Source organism: Esox lucius, chromosome 9 (assembly GCF_011004845.1).
Source record: "Esox lucius isolate fEsoLuc1 chromosome 9, fEsoLuc1.pri, whole genome shotgun sequence".
Lineage (NCBI taxonomy): Eukaryota > Metazoa > Chordata > Actinopteri > Esociformes > Esocidae > Esox > Esox lucius.
Genome location: NC_047577.1, coordinates 24,797,476 through 24,818,896, shown reverse-complemented (window position 1 = coordinate 24,818,896; position 21,421 = coordinate 24,797,476). Strand labels below are relative to the sequence as shown.

The 21,421-nt window shown below is 44.1% G+C and overlaps 1 protein-coding gene across 1 annotated transcript in view; it reads left to right on the top strand.

Annotated features, from left to right (window-relative positions):
• Window positions 1-207: 207 nt before the first annotated feature.
• LOC105030788 (5-hydroxytryptamine receptor 3A-like) overlaps window positions 208-21,421 on the top strand; it is a 58,636-nt gene continuing 37,422 nt past the window's right edge. The window contains exons 1-3 of the mRNA XM_020044460.2: window positions 208-287; window positions 14,599-14,759; window positions 21,133-21,242. Coding sequence (XP_019900019.1) covers window positions 236-287; window positions 14,599-14,759; window positions 21,133-21,242 — 323 coding nt within the window. The 5' untranslated portion in view covers window positions 208-235. The remainder of the gene's footprint in view (window positions 288-14,598; window positions 14,760-21,132; window positions 21,243-21,421) is intronic.

Below are 21,421 nucleotides of genomic sequence, written 5' to 3'. Positions count from 1 at the left end.
TCCCTAAGCCAAGATTTGCATGTTCAGTAGTAGAAACCTTCCAAAACCCATGTGAGGATCTTTGCTTTTCAGGTTTCCACTTACACACAGATATATGGATCACACACACACAAGAAAAAATGCATGGGCATTTAAAGACACGCCTGTAAAAGCTACAACCACTCTGATGGTCTTGCTGCTTAATTTCACACACTCAATCTTCATCTGTTTCTGTGCCACACACGCTCATACATTAATGGCTGGATTCATGCTCCGATTTGCTCTTCTCTGTTTGCTCCTTTACACAGGTACGTTTTTATAAATAGTTTTGGGAACCTTATTAGAACATTTTGATGACTATGCTTTTTGTGGTGCACATGAATACCTTTTAATATTAATAATTAGATTTGGTTATTACGGAATGACGTAGTTGTCACAATCTTGTCAAGAATCAAGTCACAATCTTGAAGACATTTTATCTGAACACAGCATGTGTGCAGTAACTGTGAGCAATAATTTTTTGAAGAATATGCATGTGGTGTCGAAGTACTTTCTTTGTCACAGTGAAACCTGTAGGAAAGTAGAAAACCTGCCATAGTATATTATATGTACAGTATTTTTCTCTACTAAATGTTTCTTAATGATAGACCTTGCCCCAAGAAAAGTTAAACATAATATTGACAAAGAGTGAGTTGTGAGATTTTGGTTGTATGGTATGTTTAATCTTGTTGTAAGTTTTTTTTTTTTTTAACAAAAGGTTAAGTTACTTTATATTGAAGAAAAAGCATTTGATTGTTATGTAAGAAAACAAATTATAAATGGTTAATATAATATATAAATATAATTTATAAATGGATTTTGGTGGGATTTCAAGTATTCAATCTATAGTAAATCATTAACCAAAACCTTGACACAGACAAAGCAAATAATGCATCAGGATTTGTTATGGATCGACAAAAACTTGTAACATACCTACTTGCTGGCTACAACCATCAGTTGCTATGATGTAGTAAGCCTAAAATAAAACTGTTTACGGTTATATTGTGACAATTTAACACAATGCTTAATAATGGTGTCTGGCTAAATATTCAAACTTGGTGTGACATTTATGTGTGACAAAATGATCTAATGTTGAGAAGCTATACCAGCAATGCACACAACCACAAAATGAAGAGACCACTGCACCTTTTTCTTTCCATTCCAAAAAGGTTGAAAAGGAAAGTTTTGAGTGAGGAACAGAAGCATTCAATTTGCAGTGATCTCTTCATTTTAACCATTTTGTTCCTCACTCAAAACCTTCCTTTTCAACTTTTTTGGAAAGGAAAGAAAAAGGTGCAGTAGTCTCTTAATTTATTCCGGAGCTGTATATCCACTCTGTAATACCATGAATCAGCCATGGAGTGATTGGAGTCATGGTTTTCATTATAGGTTACTGAATAGCTATTAGCTAGCCATGTACAGTCATCTTTGTACAAGAGTACACTTTAGTTCCGTTAGTAAATGTTCTGTTGTCCACATTATTTCAGCAACATTTTTATGACTGAGGTAAAAGTTGCATTCCACTGTTTAAATAGCATAATTTACTGGTGTGCATGTTTCCGACCAAACTGTCAGAAACAGACTCCATGAGTGTGGGATGAGGGCCTGTGCTCACAGCCCAGCACTGTGCAGCTCAATTGGCATTCACAAGAGAACACCAGAACTGGCAGGTCCGCCATTGGTGCCCTGTTCTCTTCACAGATGAGAGCTGGTTCACACTGAGCACATGTGACAGCCGTAAAAGAATCTGGAGACGCCATGGTGAATGTTATTTTGCCTGCAACATCATCCAGCATGACCGGTTTGGAGGTTGGTCAGTGATGGTCTGGGGAGGCATATCCTTGAAGGGTCACACAGATGTCCATGTGCTAGCCAACGGTACCATGACTGCTGTTAGGTACCAGGATGAAATCCTCAGACCCACCGTCAGACCTTACACAGGTGCAGTGGGCCCTGGGTTCCTCCGGATGCAGGACAATGCCCAGCCTCATGTGGCCAGAGTGTGTAGGCAGTTCCTGGATGACGAAGGCATTGATGCCATTGACTGGCCTTCACATTCCCCAGACCTGACTCCAATTGAGAACCTCTGAGACTTTGAATCGGTGCATCCGCCGCCACCAAGTAGCGCCACAGATTGTCCAGGAGCTCACTGATGCCCTGATCTAGGTGTGGGAGGAGATCCCCAGGACACCATCCGTCGTGTCATCAGGAGCATGTCCAGATGTTGTTCTGAGTCACATTATGAGTTGTAATATCCTGTGATTTTAATTGTTTACTTAGATTTTTGGTGTGAGTTTGAATCCAGCCCTCAATCGGATTGTTAATTTTGGTTTCCATTTTGTTTTTAAACGAAATGCACAATGTAGAGTAAATATTTCGATCTTTAATATATTTCGTTCATAATGACCTGATGTGTGATTTAGGTGTTCCCTTAATTCAAGGCCATACACTGTAAACCCAAATGTATTTCTTACTCAAATGTTTCTACTAAGTGTAACTTCATCTCCCGCTTTTCCCGGTTTACTTTTCCTTCACGAACACATCCCAGACTTGTCATGTGTCTTTGATTATCACTCACACCTGGTCCCAATCCAGTCATGTCAGGGAGTCCCTGCTGGCTGAGCCCATCCTTCAGACGGACCTTGCCCCGCCACTGATGGAGCTCTTAGAGCTTCTCCAGGACACCGGAAGGAGCGAGGACTGGCCCGGTTTTCACGACCCACCATACCAGTTCTCATCGGGGAATTGGGGAATACCATCTACCCAGGTCCCCGAGGCACCAGTGGCGGCCATCCTGGAAACAAAGCAGCCAGGTTGTCCTCTCCTGTTTCGGCAGCTCCACCTCCCCTGCCTGTTCCGGCTACTCCGCCTCCTCTGCCTGTTCCTGGCATGGGTTGGTGGGGGTACAACTTTCTTCCGCCTACCCGCCCTCCCCTGTAGTTGTCCTGCCGGGGCTTTGGGGTGGGGTACTGTGACGGTGAGGTGACGGACAGCCCTGTCATCTCCTGCTTTTCCCGGTTTACTTTTCCTTAACGAACACATCCCGGACTTGTCATGAGTCTTTGATTATCACTCACACCTGGTCCCAATCTGGTCATTAGTATGTGTTTAAATGTTGCTCCTCTGCTCCCTTCATTTGTCGGTCATTGTTGCTTGTCTACGTTTGTTCTTGTCTGTGGTTAATGTCGTTTTGCTGCATAGCCAGCCCTTTTGTTTTCGTTTAGTGTGTTTCAGAGCTTGGTGTTCTTTTCAATTAAAATTACAACATCGACTGCCACTCTGCCTGCGCCTGGTTTCTTTCTCTCCACCACTACGCCAATTGTGACACATGGACATTACATAATTGATTCATCTTAGCTACACAAACATCAAACACATGCATTTGTCTAAAGTAATCCAATCATTTAGTCAAACATGTAATTATTCCTGTCAAAACATGTGCTGGATTTAAATAGGAATTTTGCATTCCTTTGCAAGTCATTGCCTTGTGGGTAGCTTTGCAAAAGTCTGGTTAAGTTCCCATGTTTTCCAGAAATATCAGCAGTTATTTCTTTTTTGGAAACCTGGGGATTTCCTGAAAGTTTCTTTAACCAGGGATTTCAGCACAGTGATTTTTGAGGACATTTGAAATGAATAGTCCATGGTCAAGGTGGGTTGCAATTCAAAATAAGGATTTATGGAATATGTTACATCTCAGTGCAGCATTTGACACTGTAGATCATAAAAACAACAACATTAACTACCACAGCTATGCCGATGATACTCAAATATATATATTGACAACAGCTCAATAGACACTCTGTGTCAATGCATAGAGCACATAAATACCTGGATGAACCAAAATTGTCTACAATTAAAGATGAGATTATTGTGCGTTTGATGAGATTATTGTTTGGCAAGAAAAATAAAAGAACAACTAGTAGTAAAGAGCTGGATTCTCTGGCCCTTAAAACCAGGGATCAAGTGTGTAATCTTGGTGTTTTGAGAGACTCAGACCTCACATTTAACAGTCATATCAAAGCGGTCACCAAAACAGCATTCTATCATCGAAAAGATTTAGCCAGAATCAAAGGTTTGGTGTCCCAAAAAGACCAAGAGAAGCTCATCCATGCTTTTATCTCTAGTAGGGTTGACTTCTGTAATGGCCTCTTAACTGGACATCCCCGAAAAAGACTGTAAAACAGCTGCAGCTCCTTCAGAATGTTGCTGATAGAATGTTAACCAGGACCAAGAGAACAGAGCACAACACTCCGGTTCTTAAATATTTGCATTGGTTTCCAGTCATTTACAGAATAGATTTCAAAGTGGTGCTTTTAGTTTATCAATCTCTGTATGGTTTAAGACCCGAAAACATTTCTGATATGTTTGCAGAATATAAACCAAGCAGGGCTCTTAGATCCATGAACACAGGTCAGCTAGTAGAGCTAGTAGAGTCCAAACTAAACATGGAGAAGCTACGTTTAGCACTTATGCTGCACAAAACTGGAATAAACTACCAAAAGATCTTAGTCGTGATCCAAACGTATCCATTTTTAAATCCAGGTTAAAAACACTTCTCTTTTCACGCGCCTGTGACTGAGCACTTAAACTTAACCATACTGTTTAGCCTTACAGCTTTTATAGCTTCCTATGTTTTTATCCAGTTTGTAGTCTATTTCTAATTTCTTATTCTGTTTTATAATTATTATGTGGTTTTGATGTTTTCATTTGAGTATTTGTTTTTACCCTAGGAGCTATGTTGTCTGGGGCTATATGCCCCTGGTAGGGTCTCCCAAGGCAAACAGGTCCTAGGCGACGTGTCAGACTATCAGCGGTTCAAAACCCTTTAATGATGAGTTACATTTCGAGCACCGTGAAGTCGCCCGGTATGGCGCAGCCGGGGCCCCACCCTGGAGCCAGGCCCGGGGTTGGGGCTCGTATGCGAGTGCCTGGTAGGTTTTTGGCAAACCGTCCGGCGCCTCAGGAGAGGGAAACAGTGCCCTACCAATGCTGTTTACAGTGGAGGTGGGCAGCTGTTGACCTCAACTGGGGATGTCGTCGGGCGGTGGAAGAAATACTTCAAGGATCTCCTCAATCCCGCCGTCACGTCTTCCATTGAGGAAGCAGAGGCTGAGGGCTCAGAGGTGGACTCGTCCATCACCCGGGCTGAAGTCACTGAGGTAGTCAAGAAACTCCTCTGTGGCAAGGCACCGGGGGTGGATGAGATCCGCCCTGAGTACCTCAAGTCTCTCGATGTTGTGGGGCTGTCTTGGTTGACACGCCTCTGCAGCATCGCGTGGCGGTCGGGGACAGTGCCTCTGGGATGGCAGACCGGGGTGGTGGTCCCTCTTTTTAAGAAGGGGGACCGGAGGGTGTGTTCCAACTACAGGGGGATCACACTTCTCAGCCTCCCCGGGAAAGTCTATGCCAGGGTACTGGAGAGGAGAATATGGCCGACAGTAGAACCTCGGATTCAGGAGGAACAGTGTGGTTTTCGTCCGGGCCGTGGAACACTGGTCCAGCTCTATACCCTCTACAGGGTGATGGAGGGTTCATGGGAGTTTGCCCAACCAATCCACATGTGTTTTGTGGATTTGGAGAAGGCATTCGACTGTGTCCCTCGTGGCATCCTGTGGAGGGTGCTTCGGGAGTATGGGGTCCTAGGTCCTTTGCTAAGGGCTGTCAGGTCCCTGTACGACCGAAGCAGGAGCTTGGTTCGCATTGCCGGCAGTAAGTCAGACTTGTTCCCAGTGCATGTTGGACTCCGGCAGGGCTGCCTTTTGTCACCGGTTCTGTTTGTAATTTTTATGGACAGAATTTCTAGGCGCAGCCAGGGGCCGGAGGTTGTCAGGTTTGGGGACCACACGATTTCGTCTCTGCTCTTTGTGGATGATGTTGTCGTGTTGGCCCCTTCAAACCAGGACCTTCAGCATGCACTGGGAAGAAAATCAGTACCTCCAAATCTGAGGCCATGGTCCTCAGTCGGAAAAGGGTGGCTTGCCCACTTCAGGTTGGTGGAGAGTTATTGCCTCAAGTGGAGGAGTTTAAGTATCTAGGGGTCTTGTTCACGAGTGAGGGAGGGAAGGAAGGAACGGGAGATTGACAGACGGATCGGTGCAGCTTCTGCAGTAAGGTCGATGTATCGGTGTGTCGTGGTGAAGAAAGAGCTGAGCCACAAGGCGAAGCTCTCGATTTACCGGTCAATCTACGTTCCTACTCTCACCTATGGTCATGAGCTTTGGGTCATGACCAAAAGGACAAGATCCCGGATACAGGCGGCCTCTGCAGGTGGCTGGGCGATCCCTTAGAGATTGAGAGGTTGAGAAGCTTGGTCACCCGGGAGGAGCTCAGAGTAGAGCCGCTGCTCCTCCACATCGAGAAGGGTCAGCTGAGGTGGCTTGGGCATCGCTTCCGGATGCCTCCTGAACTCCTTCCCGGGAAGGTGTTCCGGGCCCGTCCCACTGGGAGGAGACCCCGGGGAAGACCTAGGACACGCTGGAGGGACTATGTCTCCCGGCTGTCCTGGGAACGCCTTGTTGTCCCCCCGGAAGAGCTAGAGGAATTGTCTAGGGAGAGGGAAGTCTGGGCATCTCTGCTTAGACTGCTGCCCCCGCGACCTGGCCCCGGATAAGCGGAAGAAGATGAATGAATGAACATTGTAACTACATGGGAACAGACACTGCTTCAAATTATCGCCCTCTTTCCCTGTCTCTACATTGTTACTACGTGGGAACAGACACTGCTTCAAATTACAGCCCTCTTTCCTTGTAACTACACTGTAACTATGTGGGAAAAGACACTGCTTCATATTACAGCCCTCTTTCTTGTAACTACATTGTAACTATGTGGGAACAGACACCGCTTCAAATTACAGCTCTCTTTCCTTGTAAATACTCTGTAACTATGTGGGAACAGACACTGCTTCAAATTACAGCCATCTTTCCTAGTTGTTACACTGTAAGTGTTATTGGTCCCATATAAGAACTAGTTTAAAATGATGGACTTACTAGGAACTCACATGGTAAGTAAGGGTAAAGTACACAAGGTATGGGAAACAATAAGCTACAACAGGATGATGGTGTGAAGGTATGTTAAGGAGTATTAACTGAAAACAAATGATAATTGACCACATATTTATTTTCTTTATTTGGCATTATTTGGAAATAGGCTTGTTTTAATGTGTTTTTCCACCACAATTGCTTTTTTGTCACCTTTCTGTTTACTATTTTGAAGTAGTATCGTTCTACGTTCCCAGGGGCAACTGGTCATTAAGGCCTGGTGGGGCACAGCCCCACCTGTTGTCAACAGAAAGAACTGCAACAAAATTGTTATTTTTATTTCTCGAAGATTACTTCCTAGAATTTATTATCTATGAATATAGCATCTTCCTAAATTGTATATCATTTGTGTTAGGATTTTATTTCAAGTTCATTGGTCCCTGCCTTGCTGCTTCAGACTGCGTTCTGCAGATTCGAGTTTGCAGTAGTAGGCCATAGGCTAAGAGTGAAAGTGGGGCTAGCCCCTCTCTCACAATGCAATGTACATTGTGTGAAAATATTAATACGCATGCTCGAAATGTTAGTGTGATCAATGTAGATCACACAAATTTGATGCCAAGTGGGGCTGACAGCCAGCATCCCCACTACAGCGTAATTTCGTATTTCAGACCTGATTGGCTGTCTGTCTGTCTGGCGCCAACATTAGTCGGCATGAAGAGCGAGGAGGGTAGATTGTCTTAGCTAGCTTGATATATTTACAACATTCTTTACATGTCTTTACAACATTAGTCGGCATGAAGAGCGAGGAGGGTAGATTGTCTTAGCTAGCTTATCTTTACAAACGCCAGATAACTTGAGAAAATGAATAAAGTGGATTTCATACTCGAGCACCGGTTTGAAACCCTTCATTTGGAGGTGAAACTTGAAGTAAATCGACTTGGTAATCATCAGCCACAGGATATTGTCATCACTCAAACTGCTGGTAAAAGTAACCGTGGGTTTAACGTGGAGCGGTTTTTGAAGATAAAGTGGCTAACAGTTAGCAGACAAAAGAAAACTCTCTTCTGTTTTCCATGTCTGCTATTTGGTGGAAATGGTACTTGGTCGAGGACGGGTTACAAAATTTGAAACACCTTTCAGAGGGGATTGCAAAACATGAGAGCAGCGGGAGTCATCTGGACAATGCTGTGAAATTGGGCTTACTTGGAAGGGTAAATGTTGCAGCCCAAGTTGACAGTGCATACAGGCGCTCCATTGAGCAGCATAACAAACAGGTGGAGGAAAACAGCTACAGTGGGTAGAAAGTATTTGACAAACTGCCGATTTTGCAGGTTTCCCTACTTACAAAGCATGTAGAGGTCTGTAATTTTTATCATAGGTACACTTCAACTGTGAATACAGAAAATCACAATGTAAATACTAAATTTGCATTTTATTGCATGACGTACGTATTTGATCACCTACCAACCAGTAAGAATTCTGGCTCTCACAGACCTGTTAGTTTTTCTTTAAGAAGCCCTCCTGTTCTCCACTCATTACCTGTATTAACTGCATCTGTTTGAACTCGTTACCTGTATAAAAGACACAGACTCCAACCTCCCCACAATGGCCAAGACCAGAGAGCTGTGTAAGGACATCAGGGATAAAATTGTAGACCTGCACAAGGCTGGGATGGGCTACAGGACAATAGGCAAGCAGCTTGGTGAGAAGGCAACAACTGTTGGCGCAATTATTAGAAAATGGAAGAAGTTCAAATTGATGGTCAATCTCCCTCGGTCTGGGGCTCCATGCAAGATCTCACCTCGTGGGGCATCAATGATCATGAGGAAGGTGAGGGAACCGCCCAGAACTACACGGCAGGACCTGGTCAATGACCTGAAGAGAGCTGGGACCACAGTCTCAAAGAAAACCATTAGTAACACACAACGCCGTCATGGATTAAAATCCTGCAGCGCATGCAAGCTCCCCCTACTCAAGCAAGGGCATGTCCAGGCCCGTCTGAAGTTTGCCAATGACCATCTGGATGATCCAGAGAGAATTTCACATGGTCTGATGAGACAAAAATTGAGCTTTTTGGTCTAAACTCCACTCACCATGTTTGGAGGAAGAAGAACGATGAGTACCACTCCAAGAACACCATCCCAACCATGAAGCATGGAGGTGGAAACATCATTCTTTGGGGATGCTTTTCTGCAAAGGGGACAGGACGACTGCACCATACTGAGAGGAGGATAGATGGGGCCATGTATCGCGAGATCTTGGCCAACAACCTCCTTCCCTCAGTAAGAGCACTGAAGATGGGTCGTGGCTGGGTCTTCCAGCATGACAACGACCTGAAACACACAGCCAGGGCAACTAAGGAGTGGCTCCGTAAGAAGCATCTCAAGGTCCTGGAGTGGCCGAACCAGTCTCCAGACCTGAACCCAAAAGAAAATCTTTGGAAGGAGCTGAAAGTCTGTTTTGCCCAGCGACAGCCCTGAAACCTGAAGGATCTGGAGAAGGTAACTACAGGAAACGTATAATCTCAGTAATTGCAAACAAAGGTTTCTGTACCAAATATTAAGTACTGCTTTTCTGATAGTATCAAATACCTATGTCATGCAATAAAATTAAATGCTTAAAAATCATACAATGTGAGTTCTACATGCTTTGTAAGTGGGAAAACCTGCAAAATCGGCAGTGTATCAAATACTTGTTTTCCCCACTGTACGTTCTCAGTCGGATCATAACGTATGAAACTGTGTGGAAAATGTGAAACTGCACTGCGAGGGCACAACGAGTCGGTGGACTCCCTGAATCCTGGAATATTCAGATGCATTTTCGAGACTATGTGTGAGGGTGATTCGAGACTTCAGAGGCACTATGATGCTCAGCCCATCTTCAAAGGGACATCTAGCACTGTACAAAACGAACTGTTAGACTGTATGTATGAAGTCTACAGGGAGGAGATACCCAAGCAAGTGGACGAGACATAATTTGTTGCCATACAGGCAGATGAGATAACTGATGTCTCCTGTAAATCACAAATGGTGGTTGTGTTGCGATACATGTTGCCTGACAATACAGCGACAGAGAGGTTTTTGGAGTTTGTGGAAGTCCAAGATAAAACTGGACTCGGTCTCTCTAATAGCATCAAGGGTGTGTTGGAACCACTGAAGTTGGGAAAAAAGCTGATCGCTCAGACTTATGATGGTGTGGCTGTAATGAGTGGAAACGTCCAAGGGGTACAGACGCTAATGAAAGAGACATACCTAAATGCCCAGTTTGTTCACTGCTATGCTCACCAGCTGAACCTGACCTTGCAGCAACTTTGCAGCAGAGATGATCATCCTGAAGGTGTTTTTTGCAGATTTACGTGTTGCGATACTTGCTGAGGCAACACAGAGACGCATTCCAAGGCCACCCGCTGTACGATGCCACCCGGAACTTTAAAAGTAGAACTGTCAATGCAGTTTGGGAAAACTGCGTTGCGCTGCTTCTGTGTATGGACACCATAAGTGAGGCATACGGCCTGTCAAAAAAACTCCAGGACCAAGCCTTTCTGCAGCTGCTGGAATTTTTTTTCTTCCTTATGCCAGAAGTTGATGTTTTTATACAACACTGCCAAAACGGAGCATCGATGCATCTGGGATTAGCAGTGCGCTCAACCATTTCAAGGAGAATATCTATATGCGGAAAGCAAACTGATGAATGGGCTGCCACCGTTCATAATGGAACAGACGCTCTTCCCACAATTTGTCCTGTCATTCCCTACATCTGAGTTTGACTGTGTGGTGAATTTATGGCCTCTAGGAAACTAAGAAAAGTTTAAGTCTGAGCTGACCACTCTGTACCGCCACACTGAACTGCACACTGGTAAGACGGCCCTGTCTCTGTTAAGATCCATCCATGAGAACAACCTAGAGCAGGCTTTAGCTGAGACCGTCAAATTATCATAACAACACCTATGACGCCCCTCCATGAACTGCCACCTTAACGTGGTGGAGGGGTTTGAGTACCCGAGTGACCCTAGGAGCTATGTTGTCTGGGGCTATATGCCCCTGGTAGGGTCTCCCAAGGCAAACAGGTCCTAGGCGACGTGTCAGACTAAGAGCGGTTCAAAACCCCTTTAATGATGAGCAACATTTTGAGTTCTGTGACGTTGCCCGGTATGGCGCAGCTGGGGCCCCACCCTGGAGCCAGGCCCGGGGTTGGGGCTTGTATCCGAGCACCTGGTGGCCGGGCCTTTCGCCATGGGGCCCGGCCGGGCTCAGCCCGAAGGAGCGATGTGGGGCCGCCTTCCCGTGGGCTCACCACCCACAGGAGGGACCATAAGGGGCCGGTGCGGAGAGGATCGGGCGGCAGTCGAAGGCGGGGGCCTTGACAACCCGATCCCTGGACACGGAAACTAGCTCTAGGGACGTGGAATGTCACCTCGCTGCCGGGGAAGGAGCCTTAGATTGTGCGAGAGGTTCCGACTACAGGTAGTCGGGATCACCTCTACATACAGCTTGGGCTCTGGAACCACACTCCTTGAGAGAGGATGGACTCTGCACCACTCTGGAGTTGCCCATGGTGAGAGGCAGCGGGCTGGTGTGGGTTTGCTTATAGCTCCCCAGCTCTGCCGCCATGTGTTGGAGTTTACCCCGGTGAAAGAGAGGGTTGTTTCCCTGCGCCTGTGGGTCGGGGATAGGTTCTCACTGTTGTTTGTGTCTACGGGCCGAACGGCAGTGCAGAGTACCCGACCTTCTTGGAGTCTCTGGGAGGCGTGCTGGAAAGTGCTCCGACTGGGGACTCTATCGTTCTACTGGGGGACTTCAACGCCCACGTGGGCAACAACAGTGACACCTGGAGGGGCGTGATTAGGAGGAACGGCCCCCCTGATCTGAACCCGAGTGGTGTTCAGTTATTGGACTTCTGTGCTAGTCACAGTTTGTCCATAACGAACACCATGTTCAAGCATAAGGGTGTCCATCAGTGCACGTGGCACCAGGACACCCTAGGCCGCAGGTCGATGATCGACTTTGTTGTCGTTTCATCTGACCTGCGGCCGTATGTCTTGAACAGTCGGGTGAAGAGAGGGGCGGAGCTCTCAACTGATCACCCCCTGGTTGGTGAGTTGGATCCGATGGCGGGGGAGGAAGCTGGACAGACTCGGCAGACCCAAGCGTACTGTAAGGGTCTGCTGGGAACGTCTGGCCGAGTCTCCTGTCAGAGAGATCTTTAACTCCCACCTCCGACAGAGCTTCGACTGGATCCCGAGGGAGGCTGGAGATATTGAGTCCGAGTGGACCATGTTCTCCACCGCCATTGTCGAAGCGGCCGTTCGGAGCTGTGGACGTAAGGTCTCCGGTGCCTGTCGAGGCGGCAATCCCCGAACCCGGTGGTGGACACCGGAAGTAAGGGATGCCGTCAAGCTGAAGAAGGAGTCCTATCAGGCCTAGTGGGCTTGTGGGACTCCTGAGGCAGCTGACGGGTACCGACAGGCCAAGCGGACTGCAGCCCGGGTGGTTGTGGAGGCAAAAACTCAGGCCTGGGAGGAGTTCGGTGAGGCCATGGAGAAGGACTATCGGCTGGCCTCGAAGAGATTCTGGCAAACCATCCGGTGCCTCAGGAGAGGGAAACAGTGCCCTACCAACGCTGTTTACAGTAGAGGTGGGCAGCTGTTGACCTCAACTGGGGATGTCGTCGGGCGGTGGAAGGAGTACTTTGAGGATCTCCTCAATCCCGCCGTCACGTCTTCCATTGAGGAAGCAGAGGATGAAGGCTCAGAGGTGGATTCGTCCATCACCCGGGCTGAAGTCACAGAGGTGGTCAAGAAACTCGGTGGCGGAAGATGATGGATGGATGGACACCTATGACGACATCTGAGTCAGAGAGGAACTTTTCCACCTTGAAGAAGGTAAAATCGTCACCCATTGTAATACAATGGGACAGCCATGACTCAACGCATTGGCCATGTTGTCCATTGAAAGCCAGTTGATTCAGCAGCTACATGACATCATTCCCAAAGTAATAGAAAAGTTTGCCCAGAGGAAAAAGCCCCATCACATTTCTCTTCAAGTGAGCCCTCAGCCTTGGTGAGTGCAAGCATATTTTATCATCCTGCCTTTGTGGTGCTGGTCCATGCATTGGTCATATTTTTGTGCTGGATCGATTGATATAGATGGTGATGAGTGTCAGTGTGTCCATGGTTGTTGTCATAGAATGGATCTGTATCCCAAAACATTGTGGTGTTCATTGGTGTTGAGCTCATTGCTGTTCGCGTATGGCCCTGTAGGCACATTGGTTCTGAGCTTGGTTGCATTCCTAATTTAGGTTTGTAAATGTGACAGTGGTAATTTTACATGTGTGTGAGAGAGAATGGAGAGCAATTACACAAGGTCCCTCTCTCTCTCCAGTATGTGTACTACAGTATGTGTTTAATTAACACATCAGTAGCAAGAGGGGTTTTTGCGGCTTTACTGGTATGTATCTTATATTTTAAAATGGTTTGTGCCCCACCCATTTTTTACATATAAAAACGCCACTGTATGTTCATATAAGTACATGTAACACCATCATTGTTCCAAGATAACTTCCCATTCTTACCACATACTTATATTCTTGTTACTACGTAGTTACGTGGGAACTACCCTGTAAGTAACGGGCTGTAATTTGAAGGGTTACCCTAGCTCAAATTAGGTGTTGATGTTAAACAATCAAATTCGACAGGAAGATCGTCTACATAACACTCATATTACTTTCTAGTTTTCCACTTTTTAATACATTTGAAAGTAATGAAATAGAGAAACAGTACAGCTTTTGACATTGACTGTACCTACCAACAGCAGTTGACCAATGGCTTCTGCTGGGGAACGGCAACACCACTTGGACAAACCACACACAGAACTGCAGTAAACATTAAAACTAGGACTAGTAGTAATAATAATGGCAATTTGTTAAGTTTAGTTATGATTATGTTTACATTTGCTAATTATTATTTTGGACAGCGGTGCATGGTTGCCTGTCGTAGCATAGCACATTTTTATTTTATTTATATTTTATACATCAGTTTATTGGGGTGGGGTATATCCTTCCCAATATATATTGTAATTATGGCCTTGCCTTAATCTTTTGGAGCAGTGTATATTGTCCAGGTAATGCTAAGCAGGTGTGACTTTGATTAGTTGAGTGAAGAGTGGTGAGAGCAGAAGGGGTGCGTTTTGCAAGACTGCAGACTAGTGGTTAATAGGCTAGCAACGTTGAATGCAAAAGAGAGGGCCTGACAGTTGGTACTCCTGGAGACATTACACTTGGAGCCCTTACCAAAAGTAGGGCATATTTTTTGGGATTCCGTTCCTTTTTGTTCAGTTGTTCTGTTCTTGTCTTGTTTCAGTTTGTTATACCTTCATTTAAAAGTGCTCCATTCTCCATGCGCTTGAATGCTGAAAGGATATTCCAGAGGAATAGCAATTCCGTTTTGACGAGGTTGAGTTTGAGGTGGTGGGCTAACCTCTAGGAACAGTCTTAACTTTAGAGTTTGTTGGTGTCTCTGACTCTGACTCTGTCTTATCTGATATTTTTAATATATTTCTCTGTCCCTTGCTGTATCTGCTGAGAGTGTGTTTAACTGTTCTTCTAGGTATTGTGTCACCTACAAGAGTGTGTAGTTACCAGGATGTTTTGGACCACCTACATCTGACCAGAGGAAATGAAGTGTTCACTTCCACACGGCCTGTGCTCGACCACACACATCCCACCATGGTGTATCTGGATGTCCACCTTTATGCGATTCTTGCTTTGGTCAGTATTTGTGTGTATGTGATTTTGGTGTGTGTACAGGGGGGGTAAGAATGTACAGTGCAGTTCATAAGAACACAGTACGCCAAAAGTATGTGGACACCCCTACTAATTATTGACTTCAGATGTTTAAGGCATACCCATTCCTCACAGCTCCATGAAACCTTGCAAATAGCCATGAAATCTATATAGAAAAACATAGGCGTACAATGGGTACTGGCATACAATCGTACTGAAGACCTCAGTGACTTTAAACATGGCACTGTAATAAATATCCTGTTTCAGTGAAGGGTCATCTTAATGTTACAGGACACAAAGACATTTAAGATGATTGGGTGCTTCCATCTTTGTGGCAACAGTTTGTCTGGGCTCTGTACTCCATGGGCCTCATTTATCAATACTGCATAGATACTATCCTATATTTGTACTTAGGAACAGAACTTAGAATGCGTGTGTGCACCGAAACAGTAGGATTTAACAAGCAATTTTAGGACAATTTTAAGCATTCTGGTTGGATGTCATCATTAAAAAATACCTCTTGTTCTCATACTCAGTACATGTGCATGAAATTTGCTATTTGCTTGTTGAAATGTCTTTCAATACTAGGGATGTACTTGTACTCAGAAATACGATGGTACGACATCATGGAAACATTTAGTGAAACTCGATGGTTGTGTCGGACCTGGATGCATAAGTAAGCTATAGAATATAGAACTCAGATAGGTAGACCTGGACTATGGAGATGTCAGCAATGACACAAGTAAAGTGCAAGCTCTACTAAATTGTCAAGAGGAGGAAAGAAAAAAACTATAATTTAACACAAGCACTTTGATCAAACATCGTTAGACACAACACAGCGCAGTTCAATGAGTATGCTAATGCTAGCAGCGCAGAACCACAACAACAGCTAACTCCAACACCGGAGAAGCGAAATAAAATGTCCAGAGAAAGCCCGCAGGCAGAAAAAAATGAAATAGCAGAGCATACTATCCACCTTATTCCTAGCTCCCATGACACCTAGGGTGAATTATGGGTACGACTTCCCGAGCTGGAGATTGCCATGGTAACGGTCATGAACAGTCATTGCGTTACGCTAATTGTCTTTCAGCGTTTGGGAATTAAAACATGTGGGAACACAGCCTGTTACACCTCAAACGGGACAATGTGATTATACATCTGCCTTCTACTATTGAGGGATGGGAGGACGACCTGAAAAAGTGTCCTCAGATAATGTACACTAGCATATTTAGCTACTTTATCAACTCTGTTGCTACGGACGGTGAAGCTATGAATAACCTGAAAACTCTGAGTCTTATCAGTACCTCCACAGCAATAAAGTCGGTCGTGTTTTAATAAAGGAGGTGGGACACAACCTTGTCTACCTTAAAGCAGACATAGGGCCTATTCAGAGCCTTAAAGTAGAGCCCTGCGCGGGACTGTTTTCTCCATCCCACTCCCGCCTGCTCCCGCCGAATGTCTGACCATTACCGCCCGCTCCCGCAATATATATGTCCAATCCCGCCCGCACCCGCAAAACTCTGAGAATGTATTCCCGCACAATAATAGAGAAGCATTGAGTTTGTGTCTTCTCCCGTCCCGCAGGAAAAACGAAGGAAACGAATTTGGGAAGTCATATGGCCTTACGTCTAGACAGCACAATTCCACACATTTCTCTGTAGTTTCTTGTTTAATGTGTGTAGGGAGATGTTGTTTATCCTTGAAAACCAGCTTACTTTGACCGGGTAGAACAGAACAGGTGTGTCGCTTCAACCCAGACGTGCCGGATTTGTGCCCATTGTAGATTAGTATTTTTGCACATTTGTCACAATGAACGAAGTTCAGTTCCTTTCCATCTTTATCACAAACAATTGAGAAACTTGTCCAAATGTCAGACTTGCCTTGATTAGGTTTTGTGCTGTAAATAGCTTGTTTGAGGATCTTTTCCACATCATTTATTGACATCTCCATCATGTCACAACGCAACCGATCACAACTTCCGATCCCGCAGTGGGTTTTTTTTTGCCGCCCATTCCCGCCCGCAGCAAAGTTCCAACCGCCCGCTCCCGCGATATTTGCGTTGGGCCCAATTCCAATGCAGCCCTCTACCATAAAGTCCCTCATCACCGGTCCTGGGTTTTAGTTTCATCGTCAGGTGAAATACAAACAGCTGGGTGCTCATGCGTTGCCTTTCGTAGCCCAACCACAAAGTAGAATGCAGGTTTTCCTCTGTCGGCTTTTTGTCCACAAAATGAAATTAGCTTACATACAGGGTTTTGGGGGGTCTCTTCGTGGCTAGGTTTTTCAGACACTTTCTTTTGGATTCCTCATATGTTGGCAGGCGATGGAAACTTTACCGTTTGTCCCAAGAACAATCCCTTTTTGTTGCGGGTGTGTGGTCAACACGCTGTTGTTGAAGCCACAGATTTAGTTTAGTCTGGTTGTTAGTACAGCCGCGAACAGCCCAACTGGTACCAGAGCTCCGCAATTACATTTTATAAAAATAATAATGCCAACAAATGTTAAAACAAAAACCAGTGTTAGTTAAATTATAGTTTACATTTGTTTAGAAAGAAACTCTGTCTTTCTCTATCACTCTGGCTGGGGCTTACATTAGCGTTACTAGGAAACGGCTCTTTCCGCTATCTCACCGGAAGTTGCACCCATAATCATTTCTATAGTAGCCACCCCGAGAATAAGGTGGATAAAAAGATTAAATTAATCGCGCACAGTTTACTATTGCATGAACGTCAGTGCCGAGAAACAACGTTCTGCACGTTCGGAGTATCAAACTAGCTAGTGAGGTAAGATTAAAGTAACAGGCTGTGTCCGTGTATGCGCACGTTTGTGTTGAACTGTCAGTGGTTGTCACATTCATATAAAGGAAGCCATCATCTGAGTGACAACTCAGGGTAAGAAGCTGGCTAGCTAACTTTCACAACTCCAAAGCTACAATGGATTAGTGTCATGCAGGCAACGTTAGACATTCGGCAGCAGCAATAAGACCTCCGGCTTTCATAATTTGCTTTCAAAATAAAAGCCTGCGATGGGTTGTGTATTGTTTATATTTTCAAAGGGAAAATTACCTGGGGTAAAATATAAATTAAGCAAATTACTATTTAAATAATACATTATATATGATAAATAATATTATAAGGTGGAGCACAAAGTTATTATTCAACAAAATACATTATCTCAATGAAATGTACTGAGATTAATGTATACATGACACAAAAAGGAAATTATTATTTTGGCCTGTAAAAAATATGTTTTCATCTACCAGTCCATTTGGCAGGTGAGCCAAAACGTTAATTTCAGAAACTGTATGCCAGTATTGGAACTGATTGGGACACACTAACCTGTCATAAAATTGCATCTCAGCATTACATCATTTTGTCATGCATAACGTCACACCAAGTTTTAATATTTAGCTAGACACCACTAAGCATTGTGTTAAACTGACTAACATTTCTTATGAAGTTGACTTCCACCACAAACAGCTATTCAAATTGCCACTGGCGATTTGAATAGCTTATTAGCCTAAAAAAAATCCTACAGTATCTTACTACTTGGAAACGTCATAAGAATTGAGCAATTGCTAGCAAGACTGAAGACGGACTTTACACTGACAAAGCTATTTAATTTCATGGCACAACAATGTTTGTATTTCTTTCATTTGTGAATGACATTTGTGATGGTAATTCCATGTATAGACACTCGGAGTAAGGGACACAGAGACAAAGTTCTCTTTGTACATTCGAACAGTTTTATTAACTATTATGCACATATGAGGGACACATCAACCGCTTACACACACATAATCGTCTGAGGAGTCTCTAACTCCAAACATGCACAATCTGTATTTATTACAGTGAAAAAGGGGTGTGGTAAGATGCTGCCACCTGTCTCATGTCAATCAAACACCTTTGTTATATCACACGTCAAATGCTATCTTCCCTCACCTTATCATTCCTGCCATAATGTTTACTGTTGTGTTTACCTAAGCTTCACACAAAGGACCGCTCTCCTTCCCGCCATTAGTAACTTCTTCAATTCTAAGAGTTCTTACAGCATCTGGACAGACAATAGATGCCACCTATGCAAATACCAGCTCCCCCACATTCCTGAGGAACAAAAGACTGATACCCTTCTTCTAGGCAGGAGGACATGGCCCAAAAGCCTAATAATCCTCTGATATTATAAAGTCATGTGTGTCACAATCAAAGTAAAGATCTACATACCAGCCAATGGAAAGACAGACATTTCTCAAACGTACCTTAGTTCAAAATTACCGTAACACATTGATACAATAACTATCAATATAGGTGACAATAACTGACAAGACGAGAGAATCGTGGAAACACCAGAACCCGGTCCACAACATGTTTATAGGGGACAAAACTTTTGTTTATATACTGAAAAAATCCTACCTAGTGCAGCTTTGAGTACGTGGTATCGGTACTCGATATTGGCAAGTACCCAAATATAAGTACTCATACTTGTACTCGGCCTTCCATCCTCAAAAGCTCCTTCATTTATTTTATACAAATGCCATCATTGTGGTTCTGCAGAATGACCAAGTAATGCATTGCTTCTGCCACCTTCACATTCGGCTGCACCTTTACGCATATCACCTGCAAATTGAGGAAGCCCCTTATATTCACATACTATTCTTGTGATGGTGCTTTTACATCAATCTGTGTGTCAACTATTCCCCAGATCGTTATTCAAACCATTAAATGGCAAATAAATGGCTTTAAGAATAGCTGCTAGAATAACAAATGTATTTACTTGTATGTTCATTTTACAATTACCTTGGGCCCCAAATTCAAGCAGAGTGTACACTTTAGTCTCTTAGTGTTTAATTTCAAATCTATTGTGCTGGAATTCAGAGAAAAATCAACAAAGCTTTTAGCACTGTCCAAATACGTATGGATTGCACTGTATATATCAAAAATGTGCTGTGGGTATAGAAAATCACCTTTTCTTGCCTTATAGCCTGAAACGAAAATGCACACAAAAAAAAACACAATTACTGCTTGATTTAAACATAGTAACCCTCTCAAGGATCACCTTCTTGTCTTTCAGCCACTGTATGGTTGATATTGGCGGTGTGCTTTGGGTCATCATGTTGAACCTTCCCATTTTCAATTTCCTGAATGTGGTGGAACTGGATTTGGACCCATTTTAGATGGATTCCAAATAGTCAATGCATTAATGTAACCAATGGATTTAATGCATAAAGAGAGTTTTACAATTACAGTACAGGTATTAAAATACTCCGGAGTTTGAAGATGCGGACAGGAGGAAAGGTAAATGCAAGAGTTTCTGCAAACCCTCGCTCTGGTTATATCCTAAAACTAAAGTAGTAGGGGTTGGTTTACTGACCTAAGGAAAACAAAACCAGTCCTAGTAAATAGATCCTTTATCTATCAGTGACATCCTCCGATGTGTTTACTAGGGCTCTTCTACCTTACAGAAACATCTTGTCTGTAATAAATAATGAAGAATCATTGTATTTGTAAATAGACATAGAATTGACATTTCAAGAGAGGGCTGCAATTTATGCTTTTTTTCTTGCCACCCTCCCATAGAGGCCAGATTTGTGAGATGCTTGTGATATTGTGGTCAAATGCACACATTGACCAGTCTTTGCCATAAAGGCTTGAAGCTCCCTCAAAGATGCTATTTGCTTCTTGGTAGCCTGTTTTATCAGTCAATACAGTACTTACTCACCCATCCAGTTTGGAGGGTCAGCCTGATTTATGCAAAAACTGGGTGGTGCCATACACCTTCCACTTCTTAATTATGGTTTTAATTGTGCTCCAAGGGATAGACAGAGCCTTTGAAATCGTTTTTCATTCATCACCTGACTTTTGAAAGTACCTTTCCTACTAAGCAGTAGAGTTCCCTATGACCAACGGCTTGTATTCTGAACTAATCAAGTTGCTACAATTTTATCATAGATGGAAGCCAGTTAACTTGATTAGTGATTTGAAAGGTGATTGGTTATACCTCAGCAAGTTTGCAATTGCAATTCTAAGGGACAGTGATCAGGAACACAGGTGAGGTAATGACAAGAAACAGGCGACCGTGATTCAAATGAAGGAGAAAGGGTGTTGGATCTCACCGGCACAGCAAGAGTGCCGTGTCAGGGCGTGACAGCAGCAAAATATGAACAGCTTGTTTCTGGGTAATCTGGTGATACTAACATGGTAATTGTGCGCGTGTTTTTCAGATTGAGAAGTCCCAAACCTTTGTCCCCTTTATCTGGTTACAGCTGGTGAGATATTTTCTTTACAGTGCTTCATTGTGTTTTACTGATTTTCCACTGATCCATCTAGTTGGTCAATCATTATCGCTCCTATTGTTCCTCCAGAAATGGAATAATGAGCGAATTGGGTGGAATACTAGTAAGTTCTGTGGAATATCCAGGGTCTCAGTTCGCAAAGAGATGCTGTGGACTCCGGACCTTTTCGTCTATGAGATGTAAGTGACACAAGCACACACAAACACCTAACTCCCAAATAGCATATCCTACAATTGGGACATCAATATTCTTGAAAAGGAACTCACAGGTTCTCACTTGCTCTGCCATGCCGAATGCCGTGTATGTGGCCTTAAACATTGAGATCCTGTTTTCTTGAGAAATCAACATGGGTATGTAT